The sequence below is a fragment of the Myotis lucifugus genome, unplaced genomic scaffold, assembly GCF_000147115.1.
Source record: "Myotis lucifugus unplaced genomic scaffold, Myoluc2.0 scaffold_37, whole genome shotgun sequence".
Lineage (NCBI taxonomy): Eukaryota > Metazoa > Chordata > Mammalia > Chiroptera > Vespertilionidae > Myotis > Myotis lucifugus.
In genome coordinates, this window is record NW_005871085.1 from 8,172,377 (window position 1) to 8,186,725 (window position 14,349).

A 14,349-nucleotide genomic window follows, 5' to 3' on the forward strand; every position below is an offset into this window, starting at 1 on the left:
ATAACAATCCTATTATTACTATGTATTATTAATGTGTACATTTGTGGGTGAGAAAACAGATGCCTTGAATGGAAAGAACATTGAATTGAGAGTCTAAGAGACAGTGTTAATTTTAATTCCACTGCTGACCTACTGACATGAGACATGCATATAAAACTCAATCTATACACATAAAGAGGTAATATGCAAATTAGGCTGGGACGCCGTAACAGGTCACGATCAGACAGGAGGAGGTTGTGCGTGCGCAGGTGAGGTTGGGAGCAGAGACAGACACAGGGAGGCCTTCCCAAGCCGGAGTAGTGGCTCCGGTGGCCTGGAGCGGACACAGGTAGGGGGGCCAGGGAGGCTTGGGGCTGGCCGAGCTGCCGTGCCGGCTTGGGCAGCCCTGGAGCAGACATAGGGAGGGGAGTAGGGGGGGGCTTGGGGCGGAAGTCAGGTGCGGGTCCCAGCTGCCTACAGCGCGGTCCAGCCTGACTCCCATGGGGTGCCTCCTCACACGGTGGGAGGCGGGGCACCTCCTCGCACGATGTCAATTGCGCCCTGAGCCTCCAGTTTGTCTATAAAATGGGAGAGAAAATTGTCTGCCTTGTAGTATACCAATCACATCCCATAAGAGAATGGATGTATGCTTGCCTTGTAAACTGCATTCAAAGGGACTCTTATCATTCTTTTCATCCTCACCCAGCAACTGTGGTGGCCCACTCAGACTGCCTGATAAAAACCCTCATTTTATAGAGGAGTAAACTGGCTCCAGATTCTGCTTAGTCATGCTCTCTAAGCTTCTGCTCCTCACTGTGCCCTTGATCCATCTGAGAGGGGGAAATAAAGATAACGGGACTGAAGTGGAAGCAAAGATGGTGCTTGTAAAATAAATGCTGTGTGTAAATGATTGGTTGGAGATGGTTCCATTTCTGTTTCAGGCAACAGGCCACTGGTGCTGAATTTTGGAAGTTGTACCTGACCTTCATTTCTTTTCAAATTTGACCAATTCAAGAGACTTATTGAAGACTTTAGCGCCATAGCAGATTTTCTCGTCATTTACATTGAAGAAGCACATGCATCAGGTACACAAAGATTCCCTGCCTCTACCTCCTCCTGCCCTCTCTTTACTTGCTTCCCTTCCACCAATGTTGGGGGTGGGGAGAGGTATAGGAGGAGAGGGAAAGAGTTGCTGTTCACCCACCATCTCCCAGTCCCTGCTAGGTTTACCCACCACTTGCTAACTTCAGTCTGTGATTTCAACTAGGCACACAGAGCAGGAAACCTGGAGTGACAGGGTCTAGATGGGGGAGCATCTAACATTCTGAATGGATAAGTAGGGAAATCAAGAGAGAGGAGCTAATATGAGCACAATTACAAGGAATTTAGAGCTGAAATGTCACAAGTGAAATGACTGCTATTTAACTTGTGAAATCCATCCCAAGCCCTTCTGAGCTCAAAGGGACATCATGGTTCATCTCCATCAGTGGTTCCCAAACTTTAGTGACCGTCAGGAGCACCCAGGAGGCAGAGTCTGAGTCAGATCCCCGTGGGGGCTCAGAATGTGCATTTTTAACAAGCTCTGGGCGATGCTGAAGTTGGTCTGGGGACCACACTTTGAGAATCACTCCCCTGGGACAGGAATCCTTTCTTCAGTCCCTAACAGGTGGTCACCCATCTTTATTACTTCACTAGAGATCTGGTGCATGAAAATTCATGCACTGGAGGGGGATCCCTTAGCCCGGCCTGCCCCCTCTCATAGTCCGGGAGCCCTCAGGGGCAGGAGGTGACCCGGTGATCAGAGGAAGGCAACGCCCCATCCCACCTCTGCTGCTGCCACTGCCGGCAGCGCAAGCCTCAGCCGGCCCTGGTTACCTGAGCCTCGGGCGGCCCTGGGCGGCTGCGGGGCTGAGGGGACTGGGGGACTCCGGAGGCAGACGGCCTTGCCGTGTGCCTGCTGCCCTGGCAGGGCTGAGGAGACTGGGCACCGCCATCTTGTGCTGCCATCTTTGAGGATGGGGCAGTCAATTAAGCATATTCCTTCCTTATTGGCTGTGGGTGCCGCCATATTTGAGGGCGGTGCAGCAATTAGCATATCCCCCCCTTATTGGCCATGGGTGCTGCCATTATTGTGATGGTGTGAGGGTCAATTATCATATTCCCTCTTTATTAGATAGGATGGGAAATCTTCCTTTACTGGACAGCTCCATTTGCGAGAAAGCCCTTTCTTGCAATGGGCAGATATATCCTTCCCTGAAACTTCTACATACAGTGGGGCCTTGACTTACGAGTTTAATTTGTTCCGAGACCGAGCTCGTTAAGGAGCTCATTAAGGAGCTCGTTAACTCAAATTACTCTATCAACTCAATGCAAAAAATCGGGCCAAGAGACAGCTGGTATCTCAAAAAACTCGTTAGTCGGGACACTCGTAAATCAAGGCCCCACTGTATTGGTCTAAGCCCCACAAAGTTTACAAAATGGTCACATACTCTTCTATCTTTCCTGCTTTTTATGGGGGTCAAACCTATGAAGTTGGCCCAACTCTCAAACCCAGAGATTGAAGAAGGCAAGAGGTTTGGGTGGCCGCGTGGAATGAGTGTCATTTATTCACCTTTCTTCCCACAATATTTGTTTTTGTCGGCCAGCACCAGGCAGACTCCATGTCCCAGAGCTAGAGCTCAGTAAAAGGTGGGTGAATGAGTGAAGTGAGTGGTTTAGGTCAGAATTGGCCTTGCTGGCTCCTCCATGTGTTGTAAGTGTAGAGATTGCTATTAATTAATTATCAGCAAAGTTGATTCAGCAGTGCTTTCTCCAGTGCAGTCCCAGGATCCCTAGTGTCAGTGCCACCTGGGTTGCTTGTTGAAAATGCATATTCCTGGGCCCTAACCCAGGCCCATTGCATCTTGATTTATATGTACCCAAAGGTTTGAAAATTGCTTTCAACTTATTCATTTAACTGGCAGCTCCTGTCCTCATTAAGACTTTGGGGAAACTTAAAATATTAGCATAGGGTAATAGGTACTTAGAGGTTTTACTATATTCTTCTCTCAGCTTTTATGTATATTTAAAAATGTCTGTAATAAAATTGAAACAGTAAAGAAGGAAAACGTGGGTGCCCACAGTGTCTGGCCTCCACGTCTGAACGGAGATGCTGCTTTGGTGTCATCACAGCTGACAGCTGAAGCTCGGCCCAGGCTGATTTAACTGTCTTGGGCCAGCACTTCTCAAATTTTAATGTTTACACTTAAGCCACCTGGGATCTCACTAGGATGCAGATTCCAGCTGAGCCACCAGGCCAGGGCCTCCCCAGGTGATCCTGAGATTGCTGCTTCAGGGACCACAGTTGGATTAGCAGGGTCCTAGAGGATCCAGATTTAATCTCTAAAAAATAAGTTGCAAACTGGGACAAGGGTGGTCAAACCATCACAGAAATTGTTTCTGGTCCTGATATCTGTCTCCTCACTCATTTCTCCTTGAATCAGACCTAGCCGATTTAACCCTTTCCATAGCCCAGGGCTGCCCACCTCATCCGCTGAGGAAAAGCTTCCTGTCCCTATCCTGACACAGACCTGATTTCTTGCCCCTGTGCTCTGCCACTCCTAGTTGGGGCATTTCTTTCTCCTCCCCACTTCCTTCCCCAGGGTACTTGTTTCTTTCACTCAGACAGAAGTGGGTATGGCCTGAACCCCACAACTGAAGTGCACAGAGCCAGTGTCCACCGATCCCAGGAGGTCTGGGATCTGTGGCCCAAATCAATTTCCATTTTCACAGATACCACGTTTGTCCAGGTAAATTATGGGAAAGTAGGTGATGTGGTGGGAGGAGCAGACTGGAGTTTCGGGCCTAAACCTGAGTCCTGTCTGCATTGTGTGCTGGCCACACAACCTGGGCCAGCGTACCTTCCATGTCAGCTTCTGCGCCACTAAAATGGGATGACAGCACTGATCCCACAGAATCACTCAGTCAGCAATATTTAACATGTGCCTGCCATGTGCCCAGCCCTGTGCTGGACCTGGGGCTATAGAGATACACACAGTTCTTGCCTCTAAGGAACTCACAGCTGAAGTTGGGAGGGAAGTCAGCGCTCCTGTTTGGGCATCCATGATCTCAGCTGCAAGATGGGGAGCAGCTCTGTTTGGCCTCCACAGGAGGCTGCTGTGAAGCTCCATCGACTAATTTCCCGAACGTGGTGCTATTGTCATCTAAAAAGTTTTGATGTCATGGGGCAGGTAATAAATACTTTAAATACTGGTTTTTCTTGGGGTGAGGGTACTGAGCAGAGGACTTTGAAACACTGAGGAGGTGAAGCAAATTCTGCTGATGGACTTAAGCAACTTATATTACCCTGGGAGGTAACTATTATTATAAACACAGGCCATGTGGCTTCCAAAGGAAACTATGACCACATTATCTGGGTTCCAGGCTCCTCAGAAATGGGGCAAGTAGAAGGGGACATAGCAATTTATGGTTACTTTTTCAACCTGTGGGTCCATTAGCTAATAAGTGCCACCTCGTGTGAGCAGGCAGAAGGGCACCCTGGCAAATGAGGCCAATTGAAAGTCTTCCATTTAACTTAAGTAGCTTTAAATGGTTTTGTTTGGAAGGGGCTGGGGGAAACATCTTCAGAGCAAAGTAGCAGAAAATCTGCAGTACATAATAAAAACTGGGTTCTTTCCTACCTTTCTGTTATTTGGAGCAGTCAGACAAAATAAACTAAGATGTTTTGAGCAGGTCCTATGACCCAGGCTGAGAACTGGGAATTCCATTCATGTTATCTGATTTAAGCCTCACAGTCCTCTACTTAATAGGTTCTATTCATTAGTAGGTCCTATTAACCCATTTTACAGATAAGAAAACTGAAAATTTAGAGTTTTAGAAAACTTGCCCAGTATCACACGACTTAGTGTGTCAGGGAAACCTTCCTGGAGATGATGTTCTCAACCAAGGGGAATTTTGTCTTCCAGGGGTCATTTGGCAATATATGAAGACATTTTTGGTTGTCACAAATTGAAGGTGGTGGGGAGGTTGTGGTTCAAAATCCTACAACACACTGGATGCGCCCCCCCCCCCCAACAGAATTATCTAGCCTGAAATGTCAATAGTGCCAACATTTAGCAGCCCTGTGTACAGTTGAGCCTTAAAAGGACAGGTAGGATTTCAAACATGGAAGAGATGGTAAGGAGAAAGGCAAAGGGGTGTCAGCATCATTTGAGGAGTCCACTCCAGCTAGATGTGAAAGGACTAGCAGCCGTGATTAGAAATATAGGTGGGGAGAGATGACAGGGATCATTGAATGTTATGCTAAGGAGTTGGTCTCATAATTGGTGTTTAATCAGAAAAAAATATGATCAAATTTTGTGTTGGGAATCATTCTCAGAGATTTCTGGATGACGAGTTAGAAGGTAGTAAGACCAGGAGGTCATTGCCAGGCTAGGAGCTTTACTTGGCCCTAAGCTCACCCTGAGTGGCTTATTATAAGGCTGTTAGAGAGTTAACACATCAGCTGCAGCAGAAGTCACAGTATCCAAACAAGGAGAGAAAGTCCAGCTAGAGGCAGGAGCTGTGATGAAAAAGGCAGAAGTGAGAGACAGCTTGGGGGTGAGGGGTCGAGGATCCCCAACTAGTACACTGGCTGGAGCAAAAAGCTGGAAGAAGACCAGAGAGATGGGCCAGGTCACTAAGGACCTGGTAGACCACCCTGAGGAGCTTGGGGCTTATCCTGCAGGTGATAGGGAGCCACTGAAAGATTTAAGCAGGAGAGTGACATAGTCAGATTTGCATTTTTTGCAAGGAACTCTTGTGGAGAATAATTAGAAGAGGAAAACTGTCTAGACTCTAGAGCAGTTCTCAAATTCTGGCATGTGTTAGAATCATCCGGAAGGCTGTTAAAACTGATTGTTGACCCATTCTTGGTCAGTCTATGTTGGAGCCCAAGAATTTGCATGGCTAACAAACTCCCAGAAGATGCTGATGCTGCTGGTCTGGGCAGCTCACACTTAGAGAAATACTGCTCTAGATCCTGGCCTAAGTGTGGTCCAGGCACCGGCAGCCTTGGCATCCTGGGAGCTAGCTAGGCTCAGGGCCACCCTAGACAGACGGAATCAGAATCCTCCTTTAACGAGATGCCTGAGTGATTCATTATCACATTAGAGTGTGAGAAGCACTGGTCTGTTGGATTGTCACACATTGAAGAGCCGAGATCTGGATGTCAGGAGCCACGGGCTTTAGTTCTGGATCAACCACTAACTCCCTATTGATCTCATGAATTTACCCATAATAGGAAACTGGGCCAACTCATGGCCAAGGGTCCTCAATCTGGGACCCCCAGTTAAAAGCGGGGGCTATTTAGTCTAAAGGAAGTATATACCATGCCCATGGGGTCCACTGCTTGGCCTTTCTCTTGTAGATGGCTGGGCTTTTAAGAACAACGTGGTCATCAAGAATCACCGGAACCTCCAGGACCGCCTCCAGGCAGCCCACCTGCTGCTGGACAGGAGCCCCCGGTGCCCTGTGGTGGTGGACACAATGAAGAACCAGAGCAGCCAGCTCTACGCGGCACTGCCCGACAGGCTCTACGTGCTCCAGGAGGGCAGGATCCTCTACAAGGTGGTGACCACTCCCACCCCCACAGGACAGGGGCCCAGGGAGGGCAAAGGGCAAAAAGAGGCTTCACATCAGGCAGACCTGGATTCAGATAGCTGCCCAGCCATTTACCAGCCATGTAACCAAGGGCAAATCCTTTCTTTTCTTGGAGCTTCACTGTCTTCTTCTGCAAAATGGGGACGTTGGCTCCCATGTCTCAGGGGACAAAATTATGCACAGGGAAGTCCCTAGCATTTAGACTGGAACTGGAGCCTCCTGGCAGCCTTCTGAACCCAGAAGACTGGCCCAGCCCAGTTTAGTCTAAAGCTGAGAGATAAAGTGGGAGGGTCTGAAGCAGCTAATCTCGGAGGCAGGCCTGAACCTGGAGGGGCTGAAGGAAGTGGGAAGAACACAAACCCTGAAGTTCAGAGCTGGAAATGCTGAAGCAGAGATTCAAGACAGGGATTGAGTCCAGGCTTCCTTTCTGGAAGGACTGCGTTCCTCTCAAGGCTTCCAGCCTGGCCAGGGAGGGATATAAGCACAGTCTCTGACCCCTGGGCCCTGCTGGCCTCCTCTGAGAGGTCGGAAACCAAGTTTGGTAGCTGCTGAAGGCATTTGCAGCCTTGGAGAGCACAGGAAGCCCAGCCATGTGGCTACTCCTCTGCCCACAGAGTGAGCTGGCCTATGTATGCAATTGAAATAAGAAACGACTAGTGGATGAATCTCTAGGGTGCTGAGGGTCAGAGCCTGAGGTTAGGCCCTGTGCAAACACTGAGAACACACACACAAAAAAAATGAATTTAAAATGGCCCAAACCTTCCTTGTGCTCACAGTCTAGGGCAGTGGTCGGCAAACTCATTAGTCAACAGAGCCAAATATCAACAGTACAACGATTGAAATTCCTTTTGAGAGCCAAATTTTTTAAACTTAAACTATATAGGTAGGTACATTGTTACTAACTTAATTAGGGTACTCCTAAGGCTTAGGAAGAGCCACACTCAAGGGGCCAAAGAGCCGCATGTGGCTCTCGAGCCACAGTTTGCCGACCACGGGCCTAGGGGATAAGGAAGATCCAAATAGAGTGTCACAGTATCCCAAGGGCTGTGAGACTCCAGGGCAGGGGTCAGCAAACCTTTGCTGTAGGGCAGGAGACAGTCCCTGTCTCCACAGTTCAGTTCCACTGGTGTAACACAAAAATGGCACAGACAAAACGTAAACGAAGGGGTATGGAGGTATCAGGACAGATTTAGCTCTCAGACAGTTTTCCAACCCCTGGGGAAGGGCAAGTTTTTCCAAGGAGGTTACAATTGCTTGGCTAAGGGATAAGGAGCCAGCCATGTGAGCATGGTGAGTGAAAGTCATTGCAGATATTGAGAAGAGGGTGGGCAAAGGCACTGGGCGTGCTAGGGCAGGGTGTGAATGGAGAACTGAGGGCACTTAGGTTACAGGGGTCCCATTCTGGACCAAGGAGTTTGGCCTTCATTTTAGGGCAAAGGAGAGCCATTGAGAAGTTTTGAGCAGGGGAGAGACATGATCAGATCCTTACTTTAGAAAGATCACTGGCTATTGGGTGAAGAATGGAGTGCAGAGAGAGCAGGGCATAGTCGGGAGGTGAGACAGCTGCCCGAGTAGAAGAGGAAGAGGGCTGAATTAAGCGTTGGGATTAGAGAGGCAGAGGTGGTTCTGATGTAGATTGAATAGAACTTGATATGGGGAGTGGAGAAGATAAGGCCAGTCTGAAGGTATGATTATGGAAGAAAAGTGTGTTTGTATAGACCCATTTTTCCTTTTGAAACTATTCACTTTATCCCACTCTGGTTTTCCTCCTACTTCTGTCCTGTCCTAAATGGTGGGGCTGCTCCACACACTCTCCCTGCATGATCTCACACACCTCAGGGTTGCATCTGCCACTGACAACACCATCCTGATGACTCCCACATGGATGTCATCAGCCCAGATCTCCTGCAAGTCAGAAATCTGGGAATGCTGATCTATTTCTCCTGCAGGGTAAGCCTGGCCCTTGGAACTATCACCCAGAGGAAGTTCGTGCTGTTCTGGAAAAACTCCGCAGTTAACCTGGACGGATCCCCCAGTTCCAGTGACCAAGAGGAAGGCTCCTCAAGGCTTGGCTCTCCCCCCAACCCAGCTGGCTTTTACCTCTTGACCTGTGTCTCAGTGGAATTACTAGCTCAGATTTTTCTGATCTAAGCAAACAGTTGTTATAATCAGAAAATGAAGCAGCCAGTGAGCTGAGTGTTAAAGAATATACAACTCCACACTGTCTCCACTGTGGACACCACTTCACAGCATGACGTCTCTGAGTGTGAGCAGTCGTCCTCTGGGTGTACTTCTCAAACGTGGTCTCTCCAGTTGCCCTAGTTCCAAGTGATTAGATATGGCATCCCTTATGTTAGGTAAATGCATTTTACCAAATTTATCATTTATGGAACTGATTGATATTTAAAACACTAAACTGGTTTTTAGACCCAAGCATGGGAGAACTCCAGGTGTTTAGAGAGAGATGAGGAATTGAAAAAGGAGGGAGTAGGGATGAGAGGAGACAGTAAAGATGGTAATCCTTTCCCTGCCAAAAAACTGAAACCAGTCAGTGGTGGTGGTGGTGAGGGGTGAGCTTCCATGGTAATGCATCTCCAATTCTACTGTAGAAGAGGTGGGTACTTTACAATCTTTGAATATACTTCATAGAAATCTGGCTCTCTGTATTCTGGAATCTTCTACTATCTTTACTTATCAATGAAGTCACTTGGGAGGGGGAGGACCGGCTTCCCAAAAACATAACCTTGACCAAACTAGACAACAGGCACCAGCAAAGCTGTCGTTCAGTTATGCAGAAGCTCATACTTGAAGTTCTATTTCTCAGATTTTTTTTTGCAAGTCTCTTAATGGTCATTTGTGTTCAGTTATATCAGACGAATGGATAACCATTGGTACTCATCTGTTTTAACTCTGCTTCTCTTCATATTTGTTTATGACGGCCACAGCCTAAAGTACACACAGCTGTGACTTGATTTGAAAATAAAATATTTGAAGATGTAGCAAGCTAATACAGAATGATTAAAATACATGAGCCCATTTGGGATGGCTTCAGTGTGATCTATTTTCTTTTCCAATTTGTGTCAGCCTGTTCTATCTTTTATGATACCCCAATGAGCAGTAATCTGATCCACAAAAATACCATATGCTGGAAGGGCCTCATTTGATGGGAAGAACACTCAGTCTCTGTGTTACATGTCAAATGTGGTTTTGTCTTATGAACTCCCGATAGAGAATTTTTCCACATTGGAATCAAACAACCTTCACAACATGACATAAAAGAATGAACTTGGGAGACATTCTTCTAATATGAAAACACATTTTCCTTGGCCCTGCCTTAATTGCTACAAAGTTAATATTACTAATGTGTTATTTTGCCCTTTCTATAATAACTATTTTAAGTCACCTACTAGACACCAGGGCTTTCAGATATGTTATCTCATTTAATCTCTATATATCTTAAAGAGGAAACTTATTATCTCCATTTTACAAGTGAGGAAATCAAGGCTCAGCATTAAGTAACTTGTGGAGGGTCTCAAATTAGTAACAAGCTGAGATTCGAACCCCATCTCTAACTTCAGGGTCAGAGTCCTGGCTCTACTCCCTGCTAGCTGTGTGACTTGGTATCTTGAGCTATAATGGGATATCAATAGTGCCTATCCCATAGAGAGGATTCATGAGTTAAGCACTCAGAACTGTGCCTGGTTTGAATACAATTCCATGGAAGCATTGGCCATTATTATTATTATTATCATCATCATTGTTGTTCCACAACTGCCTCCTCAGGCTCCCTTTTAAGGGGTGAGGAGTAGAAAGAAGATAGAACAGTAGGGACACAATAACAATTCTTCAACTTGCCAAAGCAACTGTTCAATACTGGCAGGAGTTTGTGATGGCAAACTGAAAGGTGAGTAGCTGTGAAAATGGTGGAACCAAAGCACCTCTGAGCACTGTCCTTCCTAAGTCTTAAGTTCACTTCTCAGATGGTCTTCCAGTTCATGGCTATAAGTGCACAGAAACCTCCCAGTTTTCAACAAATAATAGTAGCTGGAACTGAGGAATTTACAGAATTATAAAATAGACTCCAAGTGTTCCAATTCAATTCTCTTCAATTCAATGCATCAGACATCAATTGAGCATCAATTCTTCTTTTCTGGGTGCTGAGTGATGCAAAGGTGGACAAGGTCCAGCTATTGTCTTCCAGAACCTTAACCTCATGGGATACCAGATGTACACTGTGATTACCATAATTCAAGGTGGAATATGATGGGTTAGAGCTGAGGTAAAGACTAAATGCTCAGGGAATACAGAGGAGAGAAATCCCTCTGAGCCGGCTGCACCTGGGAAAGCGCTATGGAGGTGGCGATCTTTGGGGTGCCCAATGCTTCCATAATTTGGGTTGGGAACCTGGAGAACATGGGAAGAGAGATGGGCATTTAAGTGGAGAACACTACATGGGCAAAGGTGGAAAGTGAACATGTGTAGAGGACTGCAAGAGGTTTGGGCTCAATTTTAATTCACAATGAAGAAGGGCTTTTCTCTTTGAAGGTGAACCCTCTGGGTCTGGATAACAAGAATGAACCCATTCTGCTTGGCTAATATTGTAAACTACTGATAAGTGAATGAAGCTTTTTATTATTTCCTGTCCAGCTCCAGGTACAATTTGCAGTCAGAACATCAACTCTGTCTGCTTTTGACAGATTTTCCCCCAGTTCACTTAGTCTCTGAAAGTGATTTCCTTTGGGGTACCTGGCCTGTGGGGGGGCAATGAGCCCATACCCCATTCTGGCAGATGCAAGACATTGCCTTGTGTGCCTGACAGGAGGTCTATGTCCCCATGTGGATGAAAGGGGCCACATGCTAACCTGACAAACTCAGGGAAGGCATGCATGGCCATCTTGCAAACTCAGAGACCTAAAGTAACCACAAAGGATTGTCTGAAATTAAACTCTAACTAAAAGCAGTTATGATGGGTAGTCACCTCCTAGGCCGGTATCTTCACTGACAAAGTCAACCTTTACCTTAACTGAGCTTATCTGTCTTTTTGCATCTATGATAACATACCCTTTGAAATGTCTGGGTAACTTGTAACTTCTCTTTTTCTGGACCCCATAGGGCACAACCTAAGGTACTGGGAGCCAGGACAGATACCACAAATTCCTTCATTATCATGTTAATTGTTCCTGCACCCACAAATTCCTTCATTATCATGTTAATTGTTCCTGCACCCACCTAAGTATCCAATCCCAGGCCCCCCCCCCTTTGCTTTCTCCCGCCTCTCTAGTCTATCACCAATGGATTTCATGTAACCCACCTACGTCCCTTTCCTTTGATTGCAATGTATAAATACAGATGTAACGGGCCATTCTCTGGAGCATTATCTCAATTCTCTGAGGTTCTGCTTCCTGGCGTATGTCAACGGTTTGGCTCAAATAAACTCACAAAAATTCTTTACAGGTTTCAGTGGTTTTTACGTTAACAGTATGACCAGCCATGGCAATGGGATGGCTTCTGTTCAGAGGCAGCGATGAGTCAACAGTGAGTGCGGCTCATGGACTCCAGTTCTGCCTTTCATCCCTATCTCCTACTTGTTTTTCAACACTTTATTACAACAAATCCCTTGCATTATTTCCCTCGCTGCTTTAAATATACTGTATATCTCCATTGATTTCAGTTTTCCTAACTGAACACTGACTGCTACAATTGCCACCATCATCCCTTTACTTCTTACATGCTTTCACCTCTGAGACATTTTATTATTCTCTTCCATTTCTTAGCCCTGCCAGCTCACTTTTCATCCTCTGTGTCAATTTTTTCTTTAAATCCTTATAGTTCTCCTTTGAGAGCCTCCGTAACTATGAGGAAATAAATGTCTGTTACTTAAGCCTATGCTATATCATACTTTCTAATATATGGATGTTATGGCAGCCTGAGCTATCTAAAACACTTCCCTTCACCATGCTGTACCTCCAGCGGTCTGCTCTGGTGTATCTTGCCTGGTTTCGCCTTCAGCTCCATCTCCTCTGCAGTTTTACTAACCTGAGAACTACGGGGACATTCTCTATTCTCCTGAAGCCACTGCAGATGGAGAGTGTGTCAATTTAATCAACAGATTGTTGGATAAGCCTTTCATAACTCACATGTTTAAGATAAAGTCTCTAGCTCTGAGAAAGCAAGTCAGGTCTCAGCTCCCACCTCCTTCACCAAATCCTGATGTCACAGTCCTTAGCGAGTATGCTTTCCAGTTAGAGGTTGTAACAATCTCCTTGGAAGCTAAAACTCTTTTCTCTTTCTTTTTATAATTTTTTGTTGTTGTCAACAATGACTTTTGAGAAAGAGGATGGTGTAAAATTCCATTCACTCCACCATCTTTAAGCAGAAATATATATAATTTCCCGTTACAAAGTTTAATATATGATGACCATACATATCATACTTTCTAATATATGGATGCATAGTCATTTCCAGTTGCCCATCTTATAAATAGCATTGCTATAAAACTTGGTCCACTTGTCATTTATCTGATTATTTCATTAGAATAGATTCCTAGAAATGAAATTTCTATATCAAAGGCTATATGCCTGTTTAAAACTTTGATGCACTCTCTTACATACTATTTTTTAGAAGGCATGAGGGTCAAGCTACCAAGAGCTCTTGGAACATCACCTAGAAGGTGAAGCCCCCAAAGGAAGCCCTGCACAGAGGGACATTCCTGAAATAGGATTCACAACTGCGACACTCTAAAAAAAAAGTCTGTAAATGAGTGACAGACGCCATAACTTTCATTTGTATCTTTCTCTGCCTTTCTTGAGTACGTGGTTAAAAAGTTATTAGACCTTTACTTTAAAAAACATTTTTAAATCTTATTTTGTTTTTAATATATTTTTATTGATTTCAGAGAGGAAGGGAGAGGGAGAGAGAGAGAGAGAAACATCAATGAGAGAGAATAATCGATTGGCTGCCTTCTACATGCCCCCACTGGGGATCAAGCCCGAAACCTGGGCATGTGCACTAACCGGGAATCGAACTATGACCTCTTGGTTCATAGGTCAACACTCAACCATTGAGGCAGGCAATTTGTTTTTTATTTTAGAAAAGAGGCTGGCCCTAGCTGGTTTGGCTCAGTGAATGGAGCGTCAGCCTGTGGACTGAAAGGTCACGGCTTCGATTCTGGTCAAGGGCACATGCCCGGGTTGCGGGTTTAATCCCCAGTAGGGGGTGTGCAGGAGGCAGCTAATCAATGATTCTCTCCCATCATTGATGTTTCTCTCTCTCACCCTCTCCCTTCCTCTCTGAAATCAATAAAAATATATTTAAAAAAAGAAAAACACATGGGATGCAGTTATTGGAGCTCTTACCTCTCCCTTTGTATGTAGAGCAGATCCCCCTTCCTTATTTAATTAACATTTTTCATGACCCTGACTTGAAGACCCAGGGAAGAGCTGATGTTGCAGTACACACATCTAAAGGCCATCTGGTGGCCAAATTTCTTCTTCTTCTTCTTTTTCTAACATAATTTTACAGAGAGAGGAAGAGAGAGGAATAGAGAGATATAAACATCTATCTTCTCAGGCTGCCTCCTGCATGCTCCACCATCCCCCACTGGGGATCGAGCCTGCTAGCTGGCATATGTCCTAACCAGGAATTGAACCAGTGACTTCTTGATTCATAGGCTGAAGCTTAACCACTGAGCCACTCCAGGCTAGAATTCCTTCTTGCCCAGTTCAACACTTT

At 45.7% G+C, this 14,349-nt stretch overlaps 1 protein-coding gene across 2 annotated transcripts in view; it reads left to right on the top strand.

Annotated features, from left to right (window-relative positions):
- The window catches only part of DIO1 (iodothyronine deiodinase 1), a 21,697-nt gene extending 12,025 nt beyond the window's left edge, over nt 1-9,672 (top strand). Inside the window, exons 2-4 of one of the 2 annotated variants that reach the window (XM_006087339.3) lie at nt 921-1,064; nt 6,386-6,585; nt 8,568-9,672. In XM_006087339.3, the coding sequence (XP_006087401.3) occupies nt 921-1,064; nt 6,386-6,585; nt 8,568-8,636 (413 nt within the window). In that variant the 3' untranslated portion in view covers nt 8,637-9,672. The remainder of the gene's footprint in view (nt 1-920; nt 1,065-6,385; nt 6,586-8,567) is intronic. The other variant, XM_014454622.2, reaches the window with a different exon arrangement.
- The last annotated feature ends 4,677 nt before the right edge of the window (nt 9,673-14,349 follow it).